Here is a 26093-nt window from a genome sequence, read left to right as displayed (position 1 = left end):
TGTGATCATTTGCATTCCCCTAGCCCCAGGTGTATGCAGAGAACATTGAGAGATTACTTTGACAGACAGGCCAGGGGTGCCTGTAATTGACAGCCTAATTAAACCTTCTGTCTGCTGTAGGAGGTGTAAGGTGGTGGCACACAATGTGTATAAGCTAAAAAGTTAAGCATTCCCAGTAGTTTCTGTAAACATTGGAAAAGGTTGCTTTAATTTACAGTAAATATTCAGCACTTAATGTTACTCTTTCTGTTTTACCGTTTGTATCAAGTGCTGTATGCAAAGTCAAGCTGTCAAAGTCTGAAGGAAGGGCCCCGAAAACAATAAACCTTGGCAAGCAGGCAAAAACAATTTATGACATGCTGTTCTACCTGAGTGGACAGATGCTACCTGGAATTACTGCAAGCCAGTCATTGCCCGCTGATCCCACAGAAAGAGTTCTGCAGCTCCACTGGCAGCATGCAACGCTGCTCACTTTCCTCAAGTAAGGATAGTTATTAATTGTGATTTTAATAACCATTTTGATACACTTTCACAACAATTGAAGCTAAATAAGATGTTTAAAAGTCATGCTTTATGGGGTTGTATCAATTTTGCGATTACTGATAGCAGTGAATTGGGAACACTATTGTAGTGGAGCTAAAATGCAGCTTCATTATGTTTCTAAACGTATTAGGATAAGTATAATGATACATTCACACTGTGTATAGATTCAAACTTTTGCATGAACAAGATTCATCTTGTCTATCTATCTATCTATCTATCTATCTATCTATCTATGACTTATGCATCTTAGAAAACTTTAGGATGAACAGAGCACTCAGCAGTAGTAATATGAAGTCTAATGGGGTCCAACACGCATTAACCTTTTGCAGCTCTAACTACTTGAGGAGCTGCTAGTGTTGTGACCCACCCTCAACTTACCAGGTCTGCAAGAGAAGTTCTGTTTAGACAGCAATAACAGGGTTAACCCAATATCAAACACTGGAACAAACAACTTTAGGACAGGGTCTATGACTTTCATTCCCTATTATTGCCTGTGAAAGGCCTTACCAAGTACACTAGGTGGACAACCTGGCTGATAGAAATGAAATAAACACAGCAGAGAATAACTTTAAAAGAAAACACCAGGGGATGCAATAAACAATATGGATTAGCTACTGTTCTTAGACTAAAGCACTGCCCAGTGGACAATGAAATATACTGTCTGCCGGTGGTGGAGCCCTTAAGGTCACATTGGAAAGCTCACACTCAAAGCATCCTGGCCGATTCTGCTAGAGACAGCAAAGTTACAAAGACAGCAGTATAAATAGGGAAGGCCAAAGGGCCTCTCACCATTAATGATGCATAGGTGTCCTCCACTCAGGGTCTCAGTGTTCAACAGCACAGCAAGTAGAGACATGTCTTGTATACTAGGTGCACAGACTGGTCTCTCTCTTGGAACAGCTGCCAGCCTCATGCATGTGCTCCTCCAGCGGATCAAAGCTTTCCTCTCTTCTCGCTCTTCTCCCCCTACCGCATTGCCCAATCAAGTGGCAAGAGACAGAATGATGAGCTTCTGCATGACCACAAGAATGTCCAGGCTGTGTGACTCTTCTTTAAAGGGGCTGGTGACCAGGGCTGTATTATGAATGATTACAAACATTTCAGTATTTGGGACTGCTTCTTATTTTTATTTATATATTTATTTTTTTTGGATTCTTTTATTGTAAGAATTATGAAGTATTACAATGCAAAGAAAACATATAAGAAGCACTTGCAATTAACAATGGCAATATAAACACTATATTACCAAAAAGTATTGGGATGCTTGCCTTTACACACACATGAACTTTAATGGCATCTCAGTCTTCGTCCGTAGGGTACAAAATTTAGTTGGCCCACCTCTCTTCTGGGAAGGCTGTCCACAAGGTTTAGGAGTGTTCAAATTTGTTCTATGAGGTTGAGGTCAGGACTCTGTGCAGGCCAGTCAAGTTCCTCCACTCCAAACTTGCTCATCCATGTCTTTATGGACCTTGCTTTGTGCATAGGTCCAAATCATTTGGTGGAGGGGGGGTTATGGTGTGGGTTTGTTTTTCAGGGGTTGGACTTGGCCCCTTAGTTCCAGTGAAACAAACTCTTAAGGTGTCAGCATACCAAGACATTTTGGACAGTTTCATGCTCCCAACTTTGTGGGAAAGGTTTAGGGATGGCCCCTTCCTGTTCCAATATGACTGCGCACCAGTGCACAAAGCAAGGTCCATTAAGATATAGATGAGCGAGTTTGGGGTAGAGGAACTTGGCCTGCACAGAGTCCTGACCTCAACCCGATAGAACACCTTTTTTACGAATTTGAGTGGAGACTGCGAGCCAGGCCCCCTCTCATCCACATCACTGACCTCACAAATGCGCTTCTGCAAGAATGGTCAAAAATTCCCATAGGCACTCTCCTAAACCTTGTCGACAGCCTTCCCAGAAGAGTTGAAGCTGTTATAGCTGCAAAGGGAGGGCCAACTCAATATTGAACCCTACCGACTAAAACTGGGATGCAATTAAAGTATATGTGCGTGGAAAGGCAGGTGTCACAATACTTTTGGTAATATAGTGTATATGAATAGTAAAATAGAAAAAAAAAAGTTCCATAGCATGGACAAAGAAGATGATATCATGTAAAATTATAATAAACATAATATGACTTGGGATTATATAATGAGAATGTTTCTTATGACTTGAATTGGACTCTAATTTGCCAGGTTATATTTAGAAGGGTTGTTTTACTTGGAAAAAATGAAACTAATGTAACCTTTGTATTTATGAGTTATAAGCTTCTAGCTGGTTAACAGATTTTTCCTTACATAGAAGTCTGTCAAGTTTGGCTGCTTAGTGCTAAAATAGTACTAGATGTAAATAAGTGTAACCGCTAAGTGTGTTGACAGCAATCAGATGAATTCTAAGAAATTAATTAAAGTGGACAAGTTAGCCTGATACTCAATGAAAATCTCAGCTACATCAATTATAATAGCTAATTGACATCAATTAAGCAGACGGTACAAGCAATAAACATCTGATGAACATTTAATGTATGATAAATTGTCACGGAGAGATTTTAAAGAAAGAGCAGTTATTTTCCACCTGCAAAGATACTGTGGGTTTGTCCAAAATTCCAAAACTGCCAAGAACTTTAAAAGGAATGCATAAAGTACAACTGCATAAAGGAACTGCATAAAGGAAATCATATGAACTATGATAAGTAAAAGTAATGAACTGTATATTTGTTTCCATCCGCACTTGTTACATCCCAGATCAAGCAGCTGCTTCACAAAATAATCTGCATGTGTGTAGGAGGTTATTTAACAACAAGCTTGTTTCTTCTTCATGTAGGTTAGAAAGCCTGTTATATGAAGGCATTTTAATATGCATCCTATTTATTTGTGATTATGTTCGGTTAGAATTCCCTTCTTGCACTGCTGTGGCAGATGCATTCTATGGTTCCTAATTGTTCTATTTGTGAACTAAATTGTGCTGATAATATGTGATGGTTAGTAGAAAAGTTCACCATCTTTCTGTTATATAAACCTATAAAGAGCTGGGTATGAAACATTCTGTAGCAGATCTATAGTTCTGAACTGATTCAGTTAGTTTAATGAACCATACAGATAAATAGGGCAATACCTAAAGTGTAAGCCCTAACAATGAACTTCTCTTATTTGCCCCCTATTGACCTGTTAAATGTATAATTTAATTTTGTTATCTGTTTGATAAATGCAAAAACTACCAATGGATCCTGCTAGAAAACTTGCGAGCTTATAAATTCCTGTGCGTCTGATACACTAAAACCTCATGCATCGTTATCAATTCTGTCTAGTTGACATCTGTGGACTGCATTACACCTTTCCCTATCTTATGGAGATGTTGCGAGGGGTAGGAATTCTGTAGTGTTTACAAACTTCCTGTCCTAGAGTAGAAATGCTGCACCTCCATAGACATAGTACAGTGAGCGAGTGGTTGTCACCCTAGAATAAGTTTTACTGGCTGATTCATCAAGTGTAAACAGAGGAAAAACAAATCTAGCCACCACATCTAAAGTGGGGTACACACTATAAGAAAACTGGATGAACGTTCGTCTGATTTTTGTTCCCGATGTCCCACAGCAAATCGGAACCGATGAACAAAAATTCTCACGAAAATTCTAGTACGACAAAGGCTTTTTTTCTGTTGTTTCTGATCGTTTTTTTTTTCTGATTTTACTTGTATGAAAATCGTACGAACACGGTACATATTAAACAAAAATCGTTCGTTGTGTTCCCATACGGGAAACATTTTGAAGTTTGTCCCTTCAGGAATTTTCATACGAAAATTCAGAGTCGGCTGTCGAAAGTTGTGCACACACTATACGAAAATCGTATGAAAATTCTTTGGACGGAGATGTTCGCCCAATTTTCTTATACAACCCCTGGCAAAAATGATGGAACCACCAGTCCCTGAGGATGTTCCTTCAGTTGTTTGTTGTTGTAGAAAAAAAGCAGATCACAGACATGGCCAAAAACTAAAGGCATTTCAAATGGCAACTTTCTGGCTTTAAGAAACACTAAAAGAAATCAAGAAAAATAATTGTGGTGGCCAGTAACAGTTAGATTTATAGAACAAGCACAGGGAATAAATTATGGAATCACTCAATTCTGAGGAAAAAATTATGGAATCACCCTGTAAATTTTCATTACAAACACTAACACCTGCATCAGATTAAATCTGCTTGTTAGTATGTAGGTAAAGAGCGTAAATCATCACGCAGTGTTACACAAGATGTTGGTTGTACACAGTCAGCTGTGTCTAAAACATGGACCAAATACAAACAACATGGGAAGGTGGTTAAAGCAGGGGTGGATCCAGGGGGGGCAATGGGGCAATTGCCACCCCCGAGAAATCTGTTGCAACCTGGCCGGTGAGCTCCGCGGGCGGCTCCGCCGCGAGTGGCTCAGAGAGCGGGCAGCTCCACCACGGGCGGATAAGAGAGCGGCGGCTCCGTGGGAGTGTCGGGCAGCTCCGTGTGAGGACGGGCAGGCAGGCGGGAGAGAGAGCGGATTGGCCAGGCGTCTCCGTGTGTGGATGGGCGGGTGAGACTGAGGCTGAGCAGGCTAGGTGTGTGTGTGGGGGTGGCTGGCCAATCAGCGAGCCGACGGGCAGGGGAGCAGAGAGATGACATCATCTCTCACCGCCCCCACATCTCTGCATTAACTTCCACCCTCACTGTGCAGGTAGCGTGGGCAGCAGGGAGATTACATTATCTCTCTGCTGCCTTTCTCTGGGACAAGGAAGCAAGAAAAAAGCAAAACACCACCTTACCTGACAGGTGACAATCCACATCTGGTGGCAAGTGACAGTCCGCATCTAGTGGCAGATGACGTGGAAAGTGACAATCCGCATCTAGTGGCATATGACGTGGCAAGTGACAATACGCATCTAGTGGCAGATGACGTGGCAAGTGACAATCCGCATCTAGTGGCATATGACGTGGCAAGTGACAATCCTCAATGTGTGGCATATGACGTGGCAAGTGACAATCCACAATGTGTGGCATATAACGTGGCAAGTGACAATCAGCATCTAGTGGCAATTGACGTGGCAAGTGACAATCCGCAATGTGTGGCATATGACGTGGCAAGTGACAATCCTCATCTAGTGGCAGATGACGTGGCAAGTGACAATCCGCAATGTGTGGCATATGACGTGGCAAGTGACAATCCGCAATGTGTGGCATATGACGTGGCAAGTGACAATCCGCATCTAGTGGCATATGACGTGGCAAGTGACAATCCGCAATGTGTGGCATATGACGTGGCAAGTGACAATCCGCAATGTGTGGCATATGACGTGGCAAGTGACAATCCGCAATGTGTGGCATATGACGTGGCAAGTGACAATCCGCATCTAGTGGCATATGACGTGGCAAGTGACAATCCGCAATGTGTGCCATATGACGTGGCAAGTGACAATCTGCAATGTGTGGCATATGACGTGGCAAGTGACAATCCACAATGTGTGGCATATGACGTGGCAAGTGACAATCAGCATCTAGTGGCAATTGACGTGGCAAATGACAATCCGCAATGTGTGGCATATGACATGGCAAGTGACAATCTGCATCCAGTGGCAGGTGACGTGGCAAGTCACAATCCACAAGGTGTGGCAAGTGACAATCCGCATCTAGTGGCAGGTGTCAATCTGCATCTGGTGGCAGGCAAGAGACAATCAACAAAATGTGGCAGGCAACGGTGGCAGGTGACACGCTCGGGGTTCCCACTGATTCTGCATTATGGTGAGTTGAATGATTTCATTTTATATTACAATGTAATAATAGAAATAATGCGCTTCAATCATCCTGACACCATAACAACTATGGTGCTGGGATGATTAAAGCACCAACAACAGCCATTTCCCCGATAAATTGTCCGCAAAAAAAATGTATATTTCTGGCAGTGCCCCTCCCGAGACTAGGCTCTGGATCCGCCCCTGGGTTAAAGGCAAGCATACTGGTAGACCAAGGAAGACATCAAAGCGTCAAGACAGAAAACTTAAAGCAATATGCCTTGAAAACAGAAAATGTACAACAAAACAAATGAGGAACAAATGGGAGGAAACTGGAGTCAACATCTGTGAACGAACTGTAAGAAACCGCCTAAAGGAAATGGGATTTACATACAGAAAAGCTAAAAGAAAGCCATCTCTAACACCTAAACACAAAAAAACAAGGTTACAGTGGGCTAAGGAAAGGCAATCGTGGACTGTGGATGATTGGATGAAAGTCATATTCAGTGATGAATCTCGAATCTGCATTGGGCAAGGTGATGATGCTGGAACTTTTGTTTGGTGCCGTTCCAATGAGATTTATGCAGACAACTGTCTAAAGAAAACATGCAAATTTCCACAGTCAATTATGATATGGGGCTGCATGTCAGGTAAAGGCACTGGGGAGATGGCTGTCATTAAATCTTCAATAAATGCACAGGTTTACATTGACATTTTGGACACTTTTCGTATCCCATCTATTGAAAGGATGTTTGGGGGTGATGAAATCATTTATCAAGATGATACTGCATCTTGCCATAGAGCAAAAACTGTGAAAAAATTCCTTGAAGAAAGACACATAAGGTCAATGTCATGGCCTGCAAACAGTCCAGATCTCAATCCAATTGAAAATCTGTGGTGGAAGTTAAAGAAAATGGTCCATGACAAGGCTCCAACCTGAAAAGATGATTTGGCAATAGCAATCAGAGAAGGCTGGAGCCAGATTGATGAAGAGTACTGTTTATCACTCATTAAGTCAATGCCTCAGAGACTGCAAGCAGTTATAAAAGCCAGAGGTGGTGCAACAAAGTACTAGTGATGTGTTGGAGTGTTATTTTGTTTGTTTTTCATGATTCCATAATTTTTTCCTCAGAGTTGAGTGATTCCATAATTTATTCCCTGTGCTTGTTCTATAAATCTAACTGTTACTGGCCACCACAATTATTTTTCTTGATTTTTTTTAGTGTTTCTTAAAGCCAGAAAGTTGCCATTTGAAATTCCTTTAGTTTTTGGCCATGTCTGTGATCTGCTTTTTTTCTACAACAACAAACAACTGAAGGAACATCCTCAGGGACTGGTGATTCCATCATTTTTGCCAGGGGTTGTAGTGTGTTCGAGTCTTAAGGAATGGACAGCTGCAATGTATTAAAATTTTGTTACATTTTGTTTTACAGTCTGAGTAGGAGTCAAGAACTCTGTCAGGTTTTTGTAGAAGTGTGTGTCCCTTTTTGAGCATTTTTCCTTAACTTCCTGGCCACGCTTGGGCATTACAGCTCCATAGACTTCTATGAGGCTGTGTCCCACGGCCAAAGATGAAGGGAGAGAATCCCAAAGAAGTCTATGGAGCTGTAATACAGATACTTGGCCATGATGTAATCTAACACCAGAGGCTGCAGCCATCAGATTGAGATAAGTATGTATCTGTGGAGGGGGAGGGTGGGACTATTATTATTATTATACAGGATTTATATAGCGCCAACAGTTTGTGGAGCGCTTTACAACACGGGGGCAGACAGTACAGTTACAATACAATTCAATACAGGAGGGATCAGAGGGCCCTGCTCGTTAGAGCTTACAATCTAGAAATTGGCTATGTTAGGGCAAAGGGGCAAAAAGAACACTAATGCCCCGTACACATGGTCGGACTTTGTTCGGACATTCTGACAACAAAATCCTAGGATTTTTTTCGACGGATGTTGGCTCAAACTTGTCTTGCATACACACGGTCACACAAAGTTGTCGGAAAATCCGATCGTTCTAAACGCGGTGACGTAAAACACGTACGTCGGGACTTTAAACGGGGAAGTGGCCATTAGCTTTTATCTCTTTATTTATTCTGAGCATGCGTGGCACTTTGTCCGTCGGATTTGTGTACACACGATCGGAATTTCCGACAACGGATTTTGTTGTCGGAAAATTTTATATCCTGCTCTCAAACTTTGTGTGTCGGAAAATCCGATGGAAAATGTGTGATGGAGCCTACACACGGTCGGAATTTCCGACAACAAGGTCCTATCACACATTTTCCATCGGAAAATCCGACCGTGTGTATGGGGCATTATCCTTTAAGCCAGACTCTCTCAACCTTTTTGCCCCAGAGGAAATCCTAAAATAATTTTCAGGTCTCAGGAAACCCTTACTGAATTGATTCTTACGGGAGCAATGGGAAAATTCTTTATACATTGGTAGTCATAGCAAGAATGAAACCCTTACAATAGTAGTCAGAATGTAACTTTTACAGACAGCAAAAAAATCATTGGTGTCTTGCTGTTAGCTTTGCCAAGTGGCTCTGGTCCTGCAACTTTGCAGGCATTATCAAACAGATCAATCGGCTACAGCTCAAAGAACCCTACCAACCTCTGGAGAAACCCTGCTTGAGATTGGCTATTTTGAACAATGCTCTCTTCATGTACTAGATGTTCGTGTTTTAGTCACTGCTGGCCCCAGGTCAGTGGTCAGAGTAACCAGCTTGATTTCACATAAACAGATGTGAGCATTACATTCCCTGCAAATAATATTTGTTATATTTCCCACAAATAATTTCAGCAATAACACTGATTTAGCCCTTGGGGTATAATGTAAGGCTGTTCCTGCATGTTTCTTTAGACAGATAGGGGAATTTTACCAGTTATAAAATTGCCCTTTTAAATTCCTCTCACATTCGTCTCCAGAGCTTTCCAAGGCAAATGTAAAGCGTATGTCAAGGCACAGTAAAAACATATACAGTACATTCATGCACATTTCCTCATGTTTTATTGCTTTAACTACTTGTCGCCCGCGCTATAGCCGAAAGACGGGTACAGCGCGGGCCTTAATTGCAAACACTATCTGCACATCCCTGCGGGTCGCGCACTGCGCACTCTGTGATCTCTATGAGACTCGGCTGATCACAGATCCTTACCACGTGATTAGCTTTCAGCAAATGCTGGCTGATCACGTGATGTAAGCAGAAGCTCGGTAATCAGTATTTTTTTTTCCCTCACATCGGTCCCTCACACAGAAAGCCACGGCTGCATTTTCTGTGACCACCAGTGTCAGCTGCCAGTGCCCACTGTGCCACCTACCAGTGCCACCTATCAGTACCCACCAGTGCCATCTACCAGTGCCCACAGTGCCACCCATCCATGCCCACCAGTGCTGCAAATCAGTGCCCATCAGTGTCTCATAATCAGTTCCACAGATCAGTGCTGCCTATCAGTGTCACCTACCAGTGCCCATCAGTGCCACCCATCAGTGCCACCTATCAGTGCCCTTCAGTGCCACCCATCGGTGCCACCTCCCAGTGCCACCTATTAGTGCTGCCTCATCAGTGCTTATCAGTGCCATCTATCAGTGCCCATTAGTGCCGCCTTATCAGTGCCTATCAGTGCCCATCACTGCTGCCTATCAGTGCCCATCAGTGCAGCTTCATCAGCGCACATCAGTGAAGGAGAAAAATTACCTGTTTTCAAAATTTTATAACAAACTATGAAATGGCTTTTTTTTTTCAAAAAAAACAGCTGAACCCAGCTGATAAAAATTTAATTTGGGTCACTGTAGCATGACCGCGCAATTGGCATTCAAAGAGTGACAGTGCTGAAAGCTGAAAATTGGTCTGGGCAGGAAGGGGGTTTAAGTACCCAGTAAGCAAGTGTTTAAAGACCTTGAAAGTACAGAATAAATATTTGTTTATCTGTCACAAATAGACAGTCCTGCTATGGGCTGACAACACATGGCACTTTTGTGGACTCAGTGTTGTCAGCCCTGCCCAATTGTCTCTTGCTAAACTACTAAATCACTATCATTCTCAGATTTCTACAAAATAAAGGTTAATCATTCTGTAGTTCAAGATAAGAACTAGAAGGGCTCTTTCAAATAACACAGGAAGTACATACAGAACAGCTCAGAATTTTGCATTTCTCAAACTGCTTCAAACTGCTTCCAATGGTATAATATTTATAATATACAGTATATCATTTATTCAAACAGATATATCAAAACATTTCCAATGATATAATATTTATATTTTATGTAAATTAATTAAGCTGATAAAACAAAACGCTTCTGATGGTATATTATTTAACATTTAATTAAATAGATAATACAAAGGCTTCCAATAGTATAATATTTCTAACATTTACAATTTAATATTACAAATATAACAAAACACTTACAATTGTATAATATTATAATATATAATTGCACCAAACAGGTATAGGAAAAGCTGCCAATGGTAAAATATTTGTAATATATAAAATTTCATCAAACTGGTGAATAATGCAAGCTGTACTACTGTCATATGTGCATGTTGCATGGTTATGGCATTTTGAAAATTACTAGTTTTTATATATGTAGTAATCATCTATGTCTGAATACAATAAGAAACAATCTGTTCAACTAAACTAACATGTTTGTGAAGGGGACGTGGGGAGAGCATGTAGACATCCCAGGTGCTGACATATCGCTTAGAACAGTGGACATCAACCCTGTCCTCAGGGCCCACTAACAGGCCATGTTTTATGTATTACCTTGGGGAGATGCAGACTGGCTTATGAGATCTATAGTGATTATTTTCATCAGGGCAAGACTTGTCAGCATGCACTAAATTTCAGTTATGTGCAAAGATATTTTTATATGAACAATTTTATTAAAAATACTGCAATGTGTACATTTTTAACATACTTTCTTGCATGTTATATAGAAACCAAGGGGCATCTCTTCCTCACGTTAAACCTGAATACCTGTTTGAACCCCTGGACTATGAGCGCTGGATGCAAGTACAGGTATAGCTCACCACACATGTTGCTAATATTGCTTTGTAGATATTATAACATCTATACAAATTTTTTATCTGTAGGAATATATGATTTTCTAGTATGAAGAGTTCACACTTGAGGCCTAATTCACCAACCGCAAAATAAATGATTTTGAGTGACAACTTAAAATTTAAATACTCCGTGAAATAAAAATATTGAAAACTTATTTATAATAAGAATATACTCTAATGTTACTGATTATGTGCCTTTCACTTCTAAAAACCAATTCCCATCTGATCTTACTGGGTATTTGAAACTGGTTAGGGGAAGAAACTATTAAATACTGTTAGAAACTACTGTTCCAGAGACTCACTTGATTTACATAATAGGATTTCAGTTAGCTCAGACTATTAAACAACTAATTTTCCTCCGTAATAGACCATTTCGTGGCTGAAGCCTCAATCTGTAGGTACTGTGAGCATTGAATCACTCATTTTAAAACCTAACTCCAGCCAAAATGTATTTTTTTTTGTTTTAGATACGGGAGGAGAGTTTTAGCTAGAGATGGAGAGTTAGAATTTATCTGTTCTTTATTTCTGTCTGTTGTCATCAAGGAGATTTTCCTTCATCCTTGGAAAACCAGGAAAAAAATGGATATAGGGATACTCACCTCTAAACACACTGTGAACAGTTTAAACCATTCCCAATTCTACTAAATTAGTGTTTTTGTCTATGTCTATTTTGTCTATGTCCCTTTGTCTATGTTCCTATTATAAAGATTTCCCAATTCATATTGTAGTAGCAGAAAGTAAGGGAAAGTTTCCCTAATAGCTATGTATTAGGCAAAGAAGACCTAACAAAGGCTCTACCTTTTCTCCATGCCATCCAAAATGAAGTAGACCATTTTTCCTGGAGTTGCATTTTAAAACTAAACTGCATACAAATATACAATAGACATAAAATATGCATTTATTAATACATCATTACATTTTTTATGAATGCAAGCAGCATAAGTGCCCGAACTTGACTTGGCTTCTTGTAGTCCATATATATATATATATATATATATATATATATATATATATATATTGTGGCTGGCACTCGACCAAAAGCTTGTCGTAAAATATAACTTTATTTGCAAACAAAGTAAGAATCCATGAGTATAGTACTGCTTTCAGCCAAAGAGACCTTAAAGGGGTTGTAAACTCTCATGGTTTTTCACCTTAATGCATTGTATGCATTAAGGTCATAAACGTCCTGTGGTGCTGCAGCCCTCCCGAGCCCCCGTTTTACTTACCTGACCCCGATCCTTCGCCGGCCAGGAATAAGCAAACCAGCTCTAGCTGGTGTCTCGTGTCCTGATTGGATAGATTGAATGCAGCGCAGCCATTGGCTCCTGCTGCTGTCAATCAAATCTAATAACGCGTTGCTGAATGAACACAGATACAGGACTCGGGACCCCAGAAGAGGATGTTCGGGGCCACTCTGTTCAAAAAGAACTGTGGAGGTAAGTATGACATGTTTGTTATTAAAAAAAAAAAAAACAACAAAGCTTTACAATCCCTTTAATCATAGCCACTTTAGGTTGAAACATGCTATACTCATGGATTCTTATCTTGTTTGCTAATAAAGTTATATCTTACCACAAGCTTTTGGTAGAGTGCTGGCTTCTCTATATATATATATATATATATATATATATATATATATATATATATATTGTATATATGGACTTTCTGGGCTTACTGGAGCCACAGCTGCAGCACCGACCTTCTGCAAAGCCTGAATGGGATGCCTTTGGTTTAGCGCGGTGAGTTTATTCAATTATTCTTACAGTTTCTGTGCAGCAGAGCTCAGCTTGCAGGAGGGAGAAGCAGCAAAAGGAACTGATTATTTGTACTGCAGTGCTCATGTGCTAACAAGCGGCATGCTAATAGGAGGGAGCAGAGTGGCTCCTCAATCCTCAATCTGCTTGCTCCTTTCACGGTCCAGTCACAGGGTGGCAGTGAAACAAGACCTTGTGTTACTTAACTGCAGAGATCAGAAACCAGATCTCCTTCCTAGCCACATAGAGCTGTGCAATGTGGCAGAGCTGTTCAGATCTGAGGGTGGAATAGACAAAATACAAATTCTTTAGCAGGTAAAACAGCTCCCATATGTGTTTTTCATTTGTGCGTCTAGCTGTTTTCCTGGAGTTCAGCTTTAAACTTTCACTTTTTTAGATGAAAATGTTATAGTAATGTCAAAATTTTACTAATAAGCACCTAAAAATAGGATATTTATAACAGCTTACCTGTAAAATCCTTTTCTTGGAGTACATCACGGGACACAGAGCCATAGTCATAACTATATGGGTATATAGGGCACCATCAGGTGATGGACACTGGCACACCCAAGACATGAAGTTCACTCCCTATATAACCCCTCCCATTACCCCTTTGCTACCAATTTTTGCTTTGCTACAGTTTTGTAGCAAAGCAATATACCTAAACCCCAGAAAGAGGGGAGGGACCTCTGTGTCTCCTGATGTACTCCAAGAAAAGGATTTTACAGGTAAGCTGTTATAAAAAATCCTATTTTCTTTATCGTACATCACGGGACACAGAGCCATAGTCATAACTATATGGGACGTCCCATAGCAATGCTATTTGAGGGGCGGTAGACACAACCAGGAGGGCGCCAACAAACTTGAGGACCTATACCGCTTCCTGCAGCACACTGTGCCCAAAGGCAGTATCCTCATGCCTTTTCACATCCACCTGATAAAATCTGGTGAACGTATGGACTGAAAACCAAGTTGCAGCCTTACAGATCTGAGCCATGGAAGCCTGTTGATGCACTGCCCAAGAAGCACTAACTGCTCTGGTGGAGTGCGCTTTGACTTGAAAAGGAGGAACCTTACCTTTTAAACCATAGGCCTGAATTATAACTTGCCGAATCCACTTGGAAATAGTGGATTTCTACACTGCCTGTCCTTTCCTAGGACCTTCTGGCAGCACAAATAAGACATCAGTCTTCCGGATCTGAGCAGTAGCCTCTAGATAGACCTTGACCGCTCTCACCACATCAAGACAATGTAGTGACTTCTCTTCCTTAGAACATGGTTTTGGAAAAAACGATGGTAGGACAATATCTTGGTTCAGGTGAAAACCTGAGACCACTTTAGGCAGAAAACCTGGACGAGGACGCAACATGACCCTGTCCTCATGAATAATTAAATATAGCTCTTTACAGGAAAGAGCAGCCAATTCCGAAACCCTCCTTGCTGAGGATATAGCAACCAAGAACACTAATTTCCTTGTCAGATGGACTAAAGGAGTATGCTGCATCGGTTCAAAGGGCTGTTTTTGCAACGCTGACAAAACTAAGTTCAAGTCCCAAGGGTTCAAAGGTGATCTAACTGGCGGATTAATCCGCATCACCCCTTGCATAAAAACCCAAACCAAAGAATGCGAAGAAAGCGGTCTTTGAAATAAAACCGATAAAGCAGAGACTTGGCCCTTAATAGTACTCAAGGCCAACTTTATCTGTACCCCTAATTGTAGAACGGCTAGAATTCTGCCTATGCTATACTTCTGAGGGTGCCAACCCTTGGACTCACATCAGGAAACATAAGCCCCCCAGACTCTATAATATATGATTCTGGAAGCTGGCTTCCTTGCATTAATCAAGGTAGAGACAACTCACCCGGATAGCCCACGTTTCTTCAGAATGTGGGCCTCAATAGCGTAGCCGTTAAATTTAGAGTTTCTAAGGTAGGATGGAATATCGGCCCCTGCGAGAGTAGGTCTGGACGCAGTGGAAGGGACCATGAATCCCCCACTGCCATCTTTACGATTTCTGCATACCAGAACCTTCTGGGCCATGCTGGGGCTACAAGATTTACTGGCTTTCTTTCCAGCTTGATTCTGCAAAGAAGTCGTGGCAGCAGCTGAATAGGGGGAAATGCATAAATCAGTGAGAACTGATCCCAAGGGTTCACCAACGCATCTGTTCCGCATGCGAGTGGATCCCTCGTCCTGGACACAAAATCGACCAACTTCATGTTGAACCTGGATGCCAAAAGGTGTACATCCGGAGTCCCCCATCTTTGGCAAATAGCCAGAAAAATGTTGGGGTGAAGGGAACATTTCCCCGGGAACAATTGCTGGCGACTCAAATAGTCCGCGTGCCAATTATCCGGAATGAAGACTGCTGATAGGGAAGGAACATTCCTTTCTGCCCAAGTTAGAATATGGTTCACCTCCTTCTGAGCTGCGAGACTCCTGGTGCCCCCTTGGTGATTGATATAGCCCACAGCTGTGGCATTGTCGCATTGGATCCTGACAGGACAACCCCGTAACCTGAATGTCCAGGCCTTCAGAGCCAGATGCACTGCCCGTATCTCTAGGATATTGATGGGCAAATTTCTTTCGGTTCTTGACCACTGTCCCTGGACAGTTGTCTTTCCTAGTACAGCTCCCCAGCCGGAAAGGCTGGCATCTGTGGTTACCACTTTCCAGATAACTGGTATAAAGGATTCCCTTCAGCAGATTCGGGGTTATCAACCACCAACTGAGGCTCTGGGACACATTGGCAAATCTAGAGCTTGGACCCTTTTGTTCCAAGCAGACAGGATCCTGTTTTGCAACAGTCTCAAATGGAACTGGGCATAGGAAACCGCTTCAAATGAAGCCACCATCTTTCCTAACAACCTCATGCAAAGGCGAATGGAGGGATCTCTCTTCAACCTGACCATCTGCACCAGCTCTCTTATGGCACTAATCTTTGCCTGGGGCAAAAACACCTTTTTCTGGACTGTGTCTATGATCAGACCTAAGTACTCCAGCCTTTTTAGTAGCTTTAAGGAAGACTTCTCTAGGTTGAGTATCCAACCCAGGCTTTCCAGGTATTTGGTTGTACTGCGCACGCTTTGATCCAAGTGGGCAACCGACCTTTCTATTAGCAATATACCATCCAGGTATGCCAAGACTGTTATGCCCTGCACCCTTAGCCTAGCTAGAGGCGGAGCCAGAACCTTTGTGAATACCCGGGGTGCTGTAGCCAGTCCAAAGGGCAAGGCTACAAACTGAAAATGATGGTGTTCTATCTCAAACTGCAGATATCTTTGATGCGCAGGAAATATAGGAACATGCAGATATGCGTCCCTGATGTCGATAGATGCTAGAAGTTCCCCTCCTTGTAGGATTGAAACCACCGACCTGATCGATTCCATGCGAAAAGAGCGGACCTTCAGGAATTGATTCAGATTTTTGAGATCTAGAATGGGTCTGACATCTCCATTTGGTTTTGGTACCTTGAAGAGATTTGAATAGAACCCCAAACCTTGCTCTTCTGTGGGGATTTCCACGATCACCCCCTGAGCCAGTAAGCGGTCTAATGCCTGAAACAGGGATTGCCTTTTCCCTGGATCTTTGGGAACGTTTGACCTCAGAAAACGAGGCGGAGGAAACTCTCGAAACTCCAGTTTGTAACCTAGAACTATCGTGGAGATGACCGATCTGTCCTGAATTTCCTCCTGTCAGACCTCTGAAAACTGCAGAAGTCTTCCCCCCACCCTGACAAGCTGGGGTGCCCCTTCATAATGAGGCTTTAGAATTCTATTCTGCAGGTTTCTGCCCCCAGGACTTCTTTTGTCCCTGGGGCTGACCCTCTAGACCCTGACGGCGAAGGCCGTCGCAACTGCCTAGAGGCTGATACCCTTGGCCCTGGAGAAGAGGCTCGTTTAAATGAAGGACGTTTACTCTTTCTTTTTACTGGCAAAAGGATAAAAATTTTTTTCATGTATTTGTCCAAATCATCCCCAAATAGCCGATCCCCATGAAAAGGGAAACCAGTCAGGGGCCTTTTGCATGGCGCTTCAGCTGACCAATTTTTCAACCACAGGATCCTACACATGTGCACTAGTACAAGCACAAGGCGAGACGTCTGGTGAATAGAATCCTTAATGGTGTCAATGGCAAAACATAATGCCCTTGGCAGTTCGGCCAAGTCCCGGGCCTGCTGCCCAGGAATCTCCTTAAGGGCCTGTTTAAACTGGTCCTTCAGGGATTGACAGATGCCTATTGCAGCGACTGCAGGCTGAGTAACTGCACCTACCAAAGAAAAAGATGATTTTAGTAAAAATTCCAATCTTTTATTTGTTGGATCTCTAACCATTTGAGCATTGTCTACTGGACAAGTTAGACTTTTATTCACACTAGATATGGCAGCGTCAACTGCTGGTACATTCCATCTTTTGGTGAATTTCTCTTCCATAGGATAAAGTACTGAAAATCTTTTTGGAGGGAGAAAATGCTTACCCGGATGATCCCATTCAGCATAAATAAGCTGTTCCAGTAATGCATGTACGGGAAACGCATGCAAGTCTGTGGAGGTTTTAAGGGACCCAAAGAAGAAACTTACTTTTGGCTTACTCAGGGGCAGCCTGAAAGTGGACCGAACCATCCTTGTAAGAGATTGTACCAGCAATTTCTCTGATTGTGAGGCTGAAAAGGGTTCAGCCACCGTTGATTCCTCAGAAGAGGGGTCATTGGATTGCCTTTCCTCCTGATCCCCTGAGGGTAATACCTCATCTTGCACCCACTGCTCCCTTGATAAAGGGTCTGAGGTGGGGGAGGGGGATCTACCACGCTTCCTATCCCTTTGGATGGAAGATGCGATTAAAGCCACTAGTCTTTCCTCTAGCCCCAGCAGGGCGGAGGAAAAGGCACCTTCAGTCACATATACAGGGGCTGAGATGTCAGCAGCAGCTGCAACACCCCCTGGTCCCAAAGGCTCACCCTGACTAGTCACTTCTGGTATTTCAGGAGCAGATGACAATGTGGAGGCATGACTAGACTCCTCAGCGCCTGGGGGTGATGCTTTAGGTACCTTTTTTGAGGTGTTTGCACCGGCCTTTTTGGTAGGCATAGTCCTAAGCACAAGAGCAGAGATACTAAATAAATGCACCAATTGCTAAACAATAGTCTAGCAAATAACAATGCCACTAATAAACTTCAGCCTGATGCTGAGTGAAAAGTGCTCACTTTGGGAATGTCTGTGTCCTCCCTCTTACGTGCCCCCACCACTCCTGTGTCTGTAGTGCCCAGGTTTCAGCTTGGAACTGACAGGGATACGTTTTTCTGAGCTCTGTGAGCTCTATGCCTGCGTCATGAGCTCTATGCCTGCCACGAGGACGCCGCGTCCTGTACACGGCACCGCGTAAGCCACGCCCCCTCTGTCCTCTTTTATTATTTTAAATATCTCCTGATTCCCACGCGTGCAGGCTGTTCAGATTTGCCATTCGGCAGATACCACGAGAGGCAAAAACAGAAGGGGGATTCTCAGGAAACAATCATATGGAAAGCTGCCGCATCCCCCGAAAAGGGGGGGTGGGAGGAGCAAACCAGGCTATTTGTAGCCTCCAACCCCTTCTTTCCCCAGGGGGGAGAAGCTGCAGCAAGATTATATACACGCAAACTTCCCCTGTAATCCAGGACTCCCCACCTTGAATATGTTCTTGATTGGCTGGACCCAACATACTGTCTGCTGACACAGAGCTGGAGAAGCGAAGTAATAAGGTATGCATTTACACCCTCTAGTGGGGATTTTAGGCATTACAACTTTCCACTTATAGAAGAAAATCCTAGGTGTACGTTATACAGTTCCTAGGCTTCTTCACTTACCTTATCCCCGCCACAGGATTCTGCTGATATCAGACAGATCCAACCTTCACCCATCACGGTGGGCTGCGTTTAAAAAAACCTTCAAGGACCAGGTCCCTTTTTACTGGGGTTCCACTCCCTTGGACCTGTATAGCACCCTGCCAGGAAAACTTTATGGGAATGTGAGCATGACCAAAGTACTAGGTTCCGGGGTCCAGCCCTGCTAGGAGAGGCATTACAGGCAAAACCTCGTTCTTCTTTATACGAGGCCCAGGTAGGCGGGTCCACTTTGGCCTCAGTGGCACTTTGGATGAATCCGGTCTGTAGAAGCTGTACTTAACCTGAAAGAATGTTTCCAGCAGAGCTCCTTAGAGCACATCTTCCAACGTGACCAACACCTTAGACACTGGCAAAAAAACTGAGGTACTCCCGGTAATGGGAGGGGTTATATAGGGAATGAACTTCCTGTCTTGGGTGTGCCAGTGTCCATCACCTGAAGGTGCCCTATATACCCATATAGTTATGACTATGGCTCTGTGTCCCATGATGTACGATAAAGTAATGGTTTTATTAGGGTCAGCATAAACGATCTTGCATCTTTGTTATTATTATTATTATACAGGATTTATATAGCGCCAACAGTTTACAGTTACAATACAAGAGAAGAGCTTACAATCTAATAGGGTGGGGCAGGTGGTACAAAAGGTTGTAACTGTAGGGAATGAGCTGATGGAAGTGGTAGGAGATTAGTTGGAGAGATGATAGGCTTCCCTGAAGAGAAGAGTTTTCAGGGATCGCTTGAAGGTAGCAAGAGTAGGGGATAGCCGGACCACTTGAGGTAGCGAGTTCCAGAGGATGGAAGAGGCTCTGGAGAAATCCTGGAGACGAGCATGGGAGGAGGAGATGAGAGAACTTGAGAGTAGGAGGTCTTGAGAAACTGACAATAGGCTGGAAAAAGCACACATTCTGCCTATTATCTGTACTGTGTGAATAAACACTTTTTGTTGTGGGAAATACAATTATTCTGTAGTCAACACATAAAATTTTCCTAATAGCATTGTGCGTAACTGTGCATAAAACAGGACTGATAATCATATTGCAAATTATTTGTAATAACTGAAGCAGAAATGGATTGATTGTTAAAACCAACCAGCCGTATATATTTTTGTTTCAGTGATAAAAAACAAAAACTGATTTGTTATTGTTTGTAGCACCTTTTTTGTTCTAATTATCTTTGTTTCAGATATAACAAATCAACACTGCTATCTTAAAGGAAAAAATATCAAGAAAAAGCTTAAACATTTGTTCACTTTTTTTTTAAAACTCCAACCCCCCTATGTACCAATAGAGCATTCATGTACTTTTTGCAAAGATATCAATGCTTTCCAATAAATCTACAGACACTTACCTTGTCCTCATCCATGTTTCCAGACGTACCCATTAGTAATGTTTTGCTTCTTGATCAGACTAGAGGTCATGACACAGGAAGGAGTTGACCAGCTGACCTCATTAGCGCACATCCTGCATCATCCACCCTTCCATTCCTAGCTGCACATTTTTTTAAATGAAATGCAATCAATCAGTGATCACCCTTCTCACTAAAAACACAATATACAATCAGATTGCATAGTGTATGGCCATCTTTATACAAGTACATTACATTACAAGTACGTTCACAACTCTGCATAGCAGGAACTCACATTCCCACATGCATCTTTTTTTTTTTTTTTTGCGAGGTGGGGAGGCGTTTTGGAGCATTTTCACTCATCACACATAGGGCAGCCCATCCACCTGAATGGGCCACCCTACACACAGCAATCACCCTAAAGAAGCTTCAGATCTTTTTTTTAAAGTGCAGCTTGGTGCGTTTTTTACTGCAATATTTGGTGCACCGCATTTCTGAAATGCAAAGAAATGCACAGATGTGAATGGAACCTCTGTGTTCTTGTGTTAATGCACCAATTTCACTTTCAGGTCCCATTCACATCTAGCATAGTGGGCGTGCACATTTTGTGGCTCGTTTTTCCTGTGACATGCATATGGCAGCCTTTTGATTTCAATTGGCTGCACTAAATGTGGTTAATGGGACATTTTGGCTTTTTGTGGGTTGCGTGTTCTATACTGTGCATTTTGCAGCATTTGCCACTCATGTTTTCACATGGCAAACTGTGTGTTTGCTTCTGTGTTTAACAATTAATGGCACTGAAAGCACATCTAGTAATTTTCGGTGTATAAAGGTGGCCATACACTATACAATCTGATTGCACAATCTCCTTTAGATTTACTAAATTTATATAATAGGAGGAAACCCATATCTAGTCAATCACCCTGTATCCAATCAGGCAGGCCCTTACACTACATAGCTGATGGTAGATCCAAAGGAGAGTGTACAATTATATTGTATAGTGTATGGTGAACTCTACAGAACCCAGGAGACCCTTCTCCTGTTTTCAATACTACAGCTCTATCCACATAGGCTGTTATCTTGTCTCTCATCTCCTGCACACTTCAAAATGCCAAATGAAAGAGCTATGCAAGATTAAACCTAAAGCATAACTCCACTTTCGTGGGGAAAAAAATAGCAAATAAAGAAAAAACAATATAGCGTATATAATTGCAAAACTAATCATATTGTAATTGAATGTTATTATTTATTTATTTTTTTCTCAACAAAAGTGGTTATGCTTTAAAGGCTCCCTAAAGTTCCCCTTTGCTTTCCATTGATTCTACATACACTTACTTTACTGTCCTCATGGATGTTTGTACAATCAGATTGAATAGTGTATGGCCACCTTTATACACCTAAAATTACTAGTTGCATTTTCAGTGCCATTAATTAACAGCACACCAAATACAGAAGTAAACCCACATTTTGCGTGAAAAAACGAGGGGCAAATGCTGCAAACAGCTACGCACAGTAAAAAACATGCAATACACAAAATGTCCAATTAACCACATGTAGTGCAGCCAATTGAAATCAACAGGCTGCCCTATGCATGTCACAGGAAAAACGAGCCACAAAACGTTTGCTCCCACTATGCTAGATGTGAATGGGGCCTGAAAGTGAAATTGGTTTGGTAACACAAGAACAGTGAGGCTCCATTCACATCTGTGCATTTCCTTGCATTTCAGAAATGCGCTGCACCAAAAATCACAGTAAAAAAACGCACAAAGCTTTGCTTTAAAAAATAGTTCTGAAGCTTCTTTGGGGCGATTGCTGTGTGTTGGGCGGCCCATTTAGGTGGGTGGGCTGTCCTATGTGTGATGAGTAAAAATGCTCCAAAACACCTCCCCACCTCGCAAGAAAAAAAAATGCGAGTTCCTGCTATGCAGAGATGTGAATGGGGCTTGACGAGTGTTTCTGTCCACTTCCTCCTATTTACTTGCATAAAGATGGCCATACACTATGCAATCTGATTGCATATTGTGTATTTAGTGAGAAGGGTGATCACTAATTGATTGCATTTCATTTAAAAAAACGTGCAGCTGGAAGTGGGAGGGTGGATGATGCAGGGTGTGTGCTAATGAGGTCAGCTGGTCAACTCCTGTGTCATGACCTACAGTCTGATCAGGGAGAAAGACATTACTAATGGATACGTCTGGAAGCATGGATGAGGACAAGTAAAGTAAGTGTCTGTAGATTTTTTGGAAAGTATTGATATTTTTGCAAAAAAAGTACATGAATGCTCTATTGGTATATAGGGGAGCTGGAATTTAGAAATAATAAAAAAGTGAACAAAGGTGAACTTATCCTTTAACTCAGTGGTCCCCAACCTTTTTGGCACAGGGGACCAGCTGCGCGGGGGTAATCGGTTTTTCGCAGTCAATTTATCGGGGCAATAGCTGTTGTTCTGGTGTTGGCACTTCAATCATCACGGCACCAGCTTGTCACTTTCCACATCGCCTGCCACCAGATGAGGCATGTCACTTGCCATGCTGCCTGCCACCAGATGAGGAATGTCACTTGCCATGCTGCCTGCCACCAGATGAGGAATGTCACTTGCCATGCTGCCTGCCACCAGATGAGGAATGTCACTTGCCATGCTGTGAGGGCAGAAGAGCAGTGATGCTAGGCTGGTGGAGAGAGATGTCTTCTCTGCTCGCCATCCCCCTTCTCTCATCCGCCCACTCGCCTGCCTTTCATGATCCACTGGGCTCTTTTACCCGCCCACCTGCATTGCAATGTCATGCCACCCACCGTGGCCCAGCTGCAGAGACACTACTGACACTACTGCCCGACAGTGGTCCACGGCCCGGTGGTTTGATATACCTGCTTTAACAGCTTCAAAGCAGTATGGTTTTAGAACAAGTACTTGATCTACTAAACAAGAATGGATGTATACTTTCTACTCCTCTTAAGGCAACACTCTTGTGCTGTTTTCCTCCTACCACAGCTGAATGGCTAGTCTTGGGATCAAACTAACATGATTACATGTGACCCAAAAAGACCACATTTAGGTGCCGCTTAGGTAGAGAGGTAAAGTCCAACTAGACCGCTGTAAATGCAGTCAGGAAAAGTTCCATAAGCTGCACATCATGAAGCAGTCCCATGTGAGATGAATAGCAACCTTAACCCTGATTTCAGCCAGGCCATGCTCCCAACGCATTTTTGCTCCACCCCTTGGAGCTTAATCGTGGGGCCAGCAATTCTTAATCATGGGGCCAGCAATTCTTCGACAGGCAGGTAGCCTTTCACTATAAACAAGAAATGTCTTCTAATAGCAGCGTTATGTGTGGGTAGATGTGTGTCGCCAGTGGCAGCCCTACCCCTCATGACACATCCTATGTTGACTATGCAGAAATCTGTCTCTGCTAGAGAATTTTAATAACCAATTTTGGAGTACTTTTCCTTTTAAAACCCCTGAAAAACATCTGCAGGCATCGCATAGAGAATAAAGTGACTCAAACCTAAGCCATCATTTTTACAAATAGAGGTTGGGAATTAACTCCCAAATCGAATTATAAAGAAAAGTATTAAAACAAAGCTTTGGTAATACCTTTCATTCCTTCCTTTAGTTCCAGGGCACATGCTTTGATCTATTTGGAGCCAAACAGCCCGGTGGTGGGTGGGACAAACCTGCTCTGCGGAGAAAGGCATATAGTGCTGTCAATCACTCTTACTCGCCCTGTCGGGCTCCCAGCTGCCTATGCCACCTGCAGCACCACCTAATGGGGCGGGTAAGAATGTTTGACAGCAGCTCCTCCGATCATAGACATTCATGGCAGGGGAGGCTGCTACCACCCAGTGCCTAGACCAGGGATGTGCAATTATCGGACCTCCAGCTGTTGCAAAACTACAAGTCCCATCATGCCTCTGCCTCTGGGTGTCATGCTTGTGGCTGTCAGAGTCTTGCTATGCCTCATGGGACTTGTAGTTCTGCAACAGCTGGAGGTCCACTAATTGCATATCCCTGGCCTAGACTGTCCTGATCTGAATAGGTATCTTGTTTGTGCTAAAAACTGCACTGGACTGACTGGATCAGTCACTGGTTGTGGGTGGGTGATTGTGTGGCTGATAAGGGGGTTTCCCTCCAGTAGGTCATGCCCAGTGGTGGATACTGGCGATGAACCCTCCTAGGGCTTGGGCTACTGCCTTTCTGGCACAGCCTTAAGGTGCAGCACCACCTAATGGAGTGGGTAAGAATGTTTGACAGCAGCTCCTCCTATCATAGTCATTCATGACAGGGGAGGCTTCTACCACCCAGTGCCTAGACTGTTCTGATCTGAATAGGTATCTTGTTTGTGCTAAAGACTGCACTGGACTGACTGGATCAGTCACTGGTTGTGGGTGGGTGATTGTGTGGCTGATTAAGGAGGTGTCCCTCCAGTAGGTCATGCCCAATGGTGGATACTGGCGGTGAACCTTCTTAGGGCTTGGGCTGCTGTCTTTCTGGTACAGCCTTAAGGTCATTTTCACATGTAGACTTGGAATAGGAAAGAAGGCGTGCCTGATGTCCAAAAGAATGCAAGTTCGATGTTAAATTAAGAGGCATATATTGAGTATAGCGACACGCATATCAAGCCAATGCGTTTCTGGAGAAAAGGGCTCTCTCTTCTTCAGGGCTGTTGCTGCACGCTATTAAAATAAGAATGATTCCCATGCCAGTTATAAACCACATTTGCAAAGTTTAAAGTGACAGCTGAGGTTCCAGGGTCAGTAAACCTGATCTGAATAGAGCAAAGGCAGAGTAAGCCATATACATAGCTTATGAAGCATGTGCACATGAAGTGGCAACACTACAGAGGGTAGATGATCCTGCAGATTGTTGCCACCACAGCAAAAATAAGTCACTCTCAGGATCCACAGGTACTTTTATCCAAAATGTATCCAGAAAAAAAAAAGCACAGAATGATATAGAAATGCATTACAAAGACTAGAATGGCTTTTTTTAGGTTTAATGATAAGTGAAGCTGATCATAAATATGCTGATCTTTGTCCTAAAACTATCTTCCATTCAAACATCATCCTGAATTTTGTAATTTAAAAGGGTCTTTTTGGGTTAAGCCATATTTTCTCTATTAATCTCTGCTTTATCAGAAGGGATGCATAGAAAATCTGACAAAATATTCCAGCCTGCCAAATCATAATTGATCCAGTGGATATCAGTAAGGGCGCCACGTCAATTGGAATCTGGAGAGTCCAGATTAGTTAATTATTAGAAGATCAACAAGATAAGAAATCCAATGTGTTTTGGGGATACCCAAAATCCCCCTTCCTCAGGGCTTGTATGTTGCCTCCTTCAGGAATGACTGTCTTTGGAAAAGTTTAAAAGCATTTGCAGAATTCACATCCAATATTTTGTAGATTTCACAACCAATATTAGCACCAGCTCCACTGAATTTCCATCAGTACCTCCTCTTCCTTGTGGGTTCTTTGTTTTACAAAAGCGGACTCACCAAAGCAATTCAGCTCAGTTTAGATCTCAGTGCCTCTTACATATGCACTCCAAATTATTAATGATATCAGCCTCCCAATATGATCATTTGTACATTATAAACTGTACAATAGAGGAAGACTGCCTACACTACAAAGGGGGCTTTATTGTAAGGCTTATTATTTAAAATTGTTCAAAAAAGAAATTCTAGAATAGACAAACTGGGTTTACGCCATCCTATGCCATGCTGAAAGTCTCTGCATGAGCTTTTCTAAAAATGAAAATATGTGACAATG

At 42.5% G+C, this 26093-nt stretch overlaps 1 protein-coding gene across 2 annotated transcripts in view; it reads left to right on the top strand.

Moving 5' to 3' along the window:
- The window catches only part of CFAP47 (cilia and flagella associated protein 47), a 769322-nt gene that overhangs the window by 244141 nt on the left and 499088 nt on the right, over positions 1-26093 (top strand). For both annotated transcript variants that reach the window (XM_073614843.1, XM_073614844.1), the window contains exons 31-32: positions 269-481; positions 11222-11303. In XM_073614843.1, the coding sequence (XP_073470944.1) occupies positions 269-481; positions 11222-11303 (295 nt within the window). The remainder of the gene's footprint in view (positions 1-268; positions 482-11221; positions 11304-26093) is intronic.

Source organism: Aquarana catesbeiana, linkage group LG02 (assembly GCF_042186555.1).
Source record: "Aquarana catesbeiana isolate 2022-GZ linkage group LG02, ASM4218655v1, whole genome shotgun sequence".
Lineage (NCBI taxonomy): Eukaryota > Metazoa > Chordata > Amphibia > Anura > Ranidae > Aquarana > Aquarana catesbeiana.
This window is presented reverse-complemented; position numbering and strand designations above follow the sequence as displayed.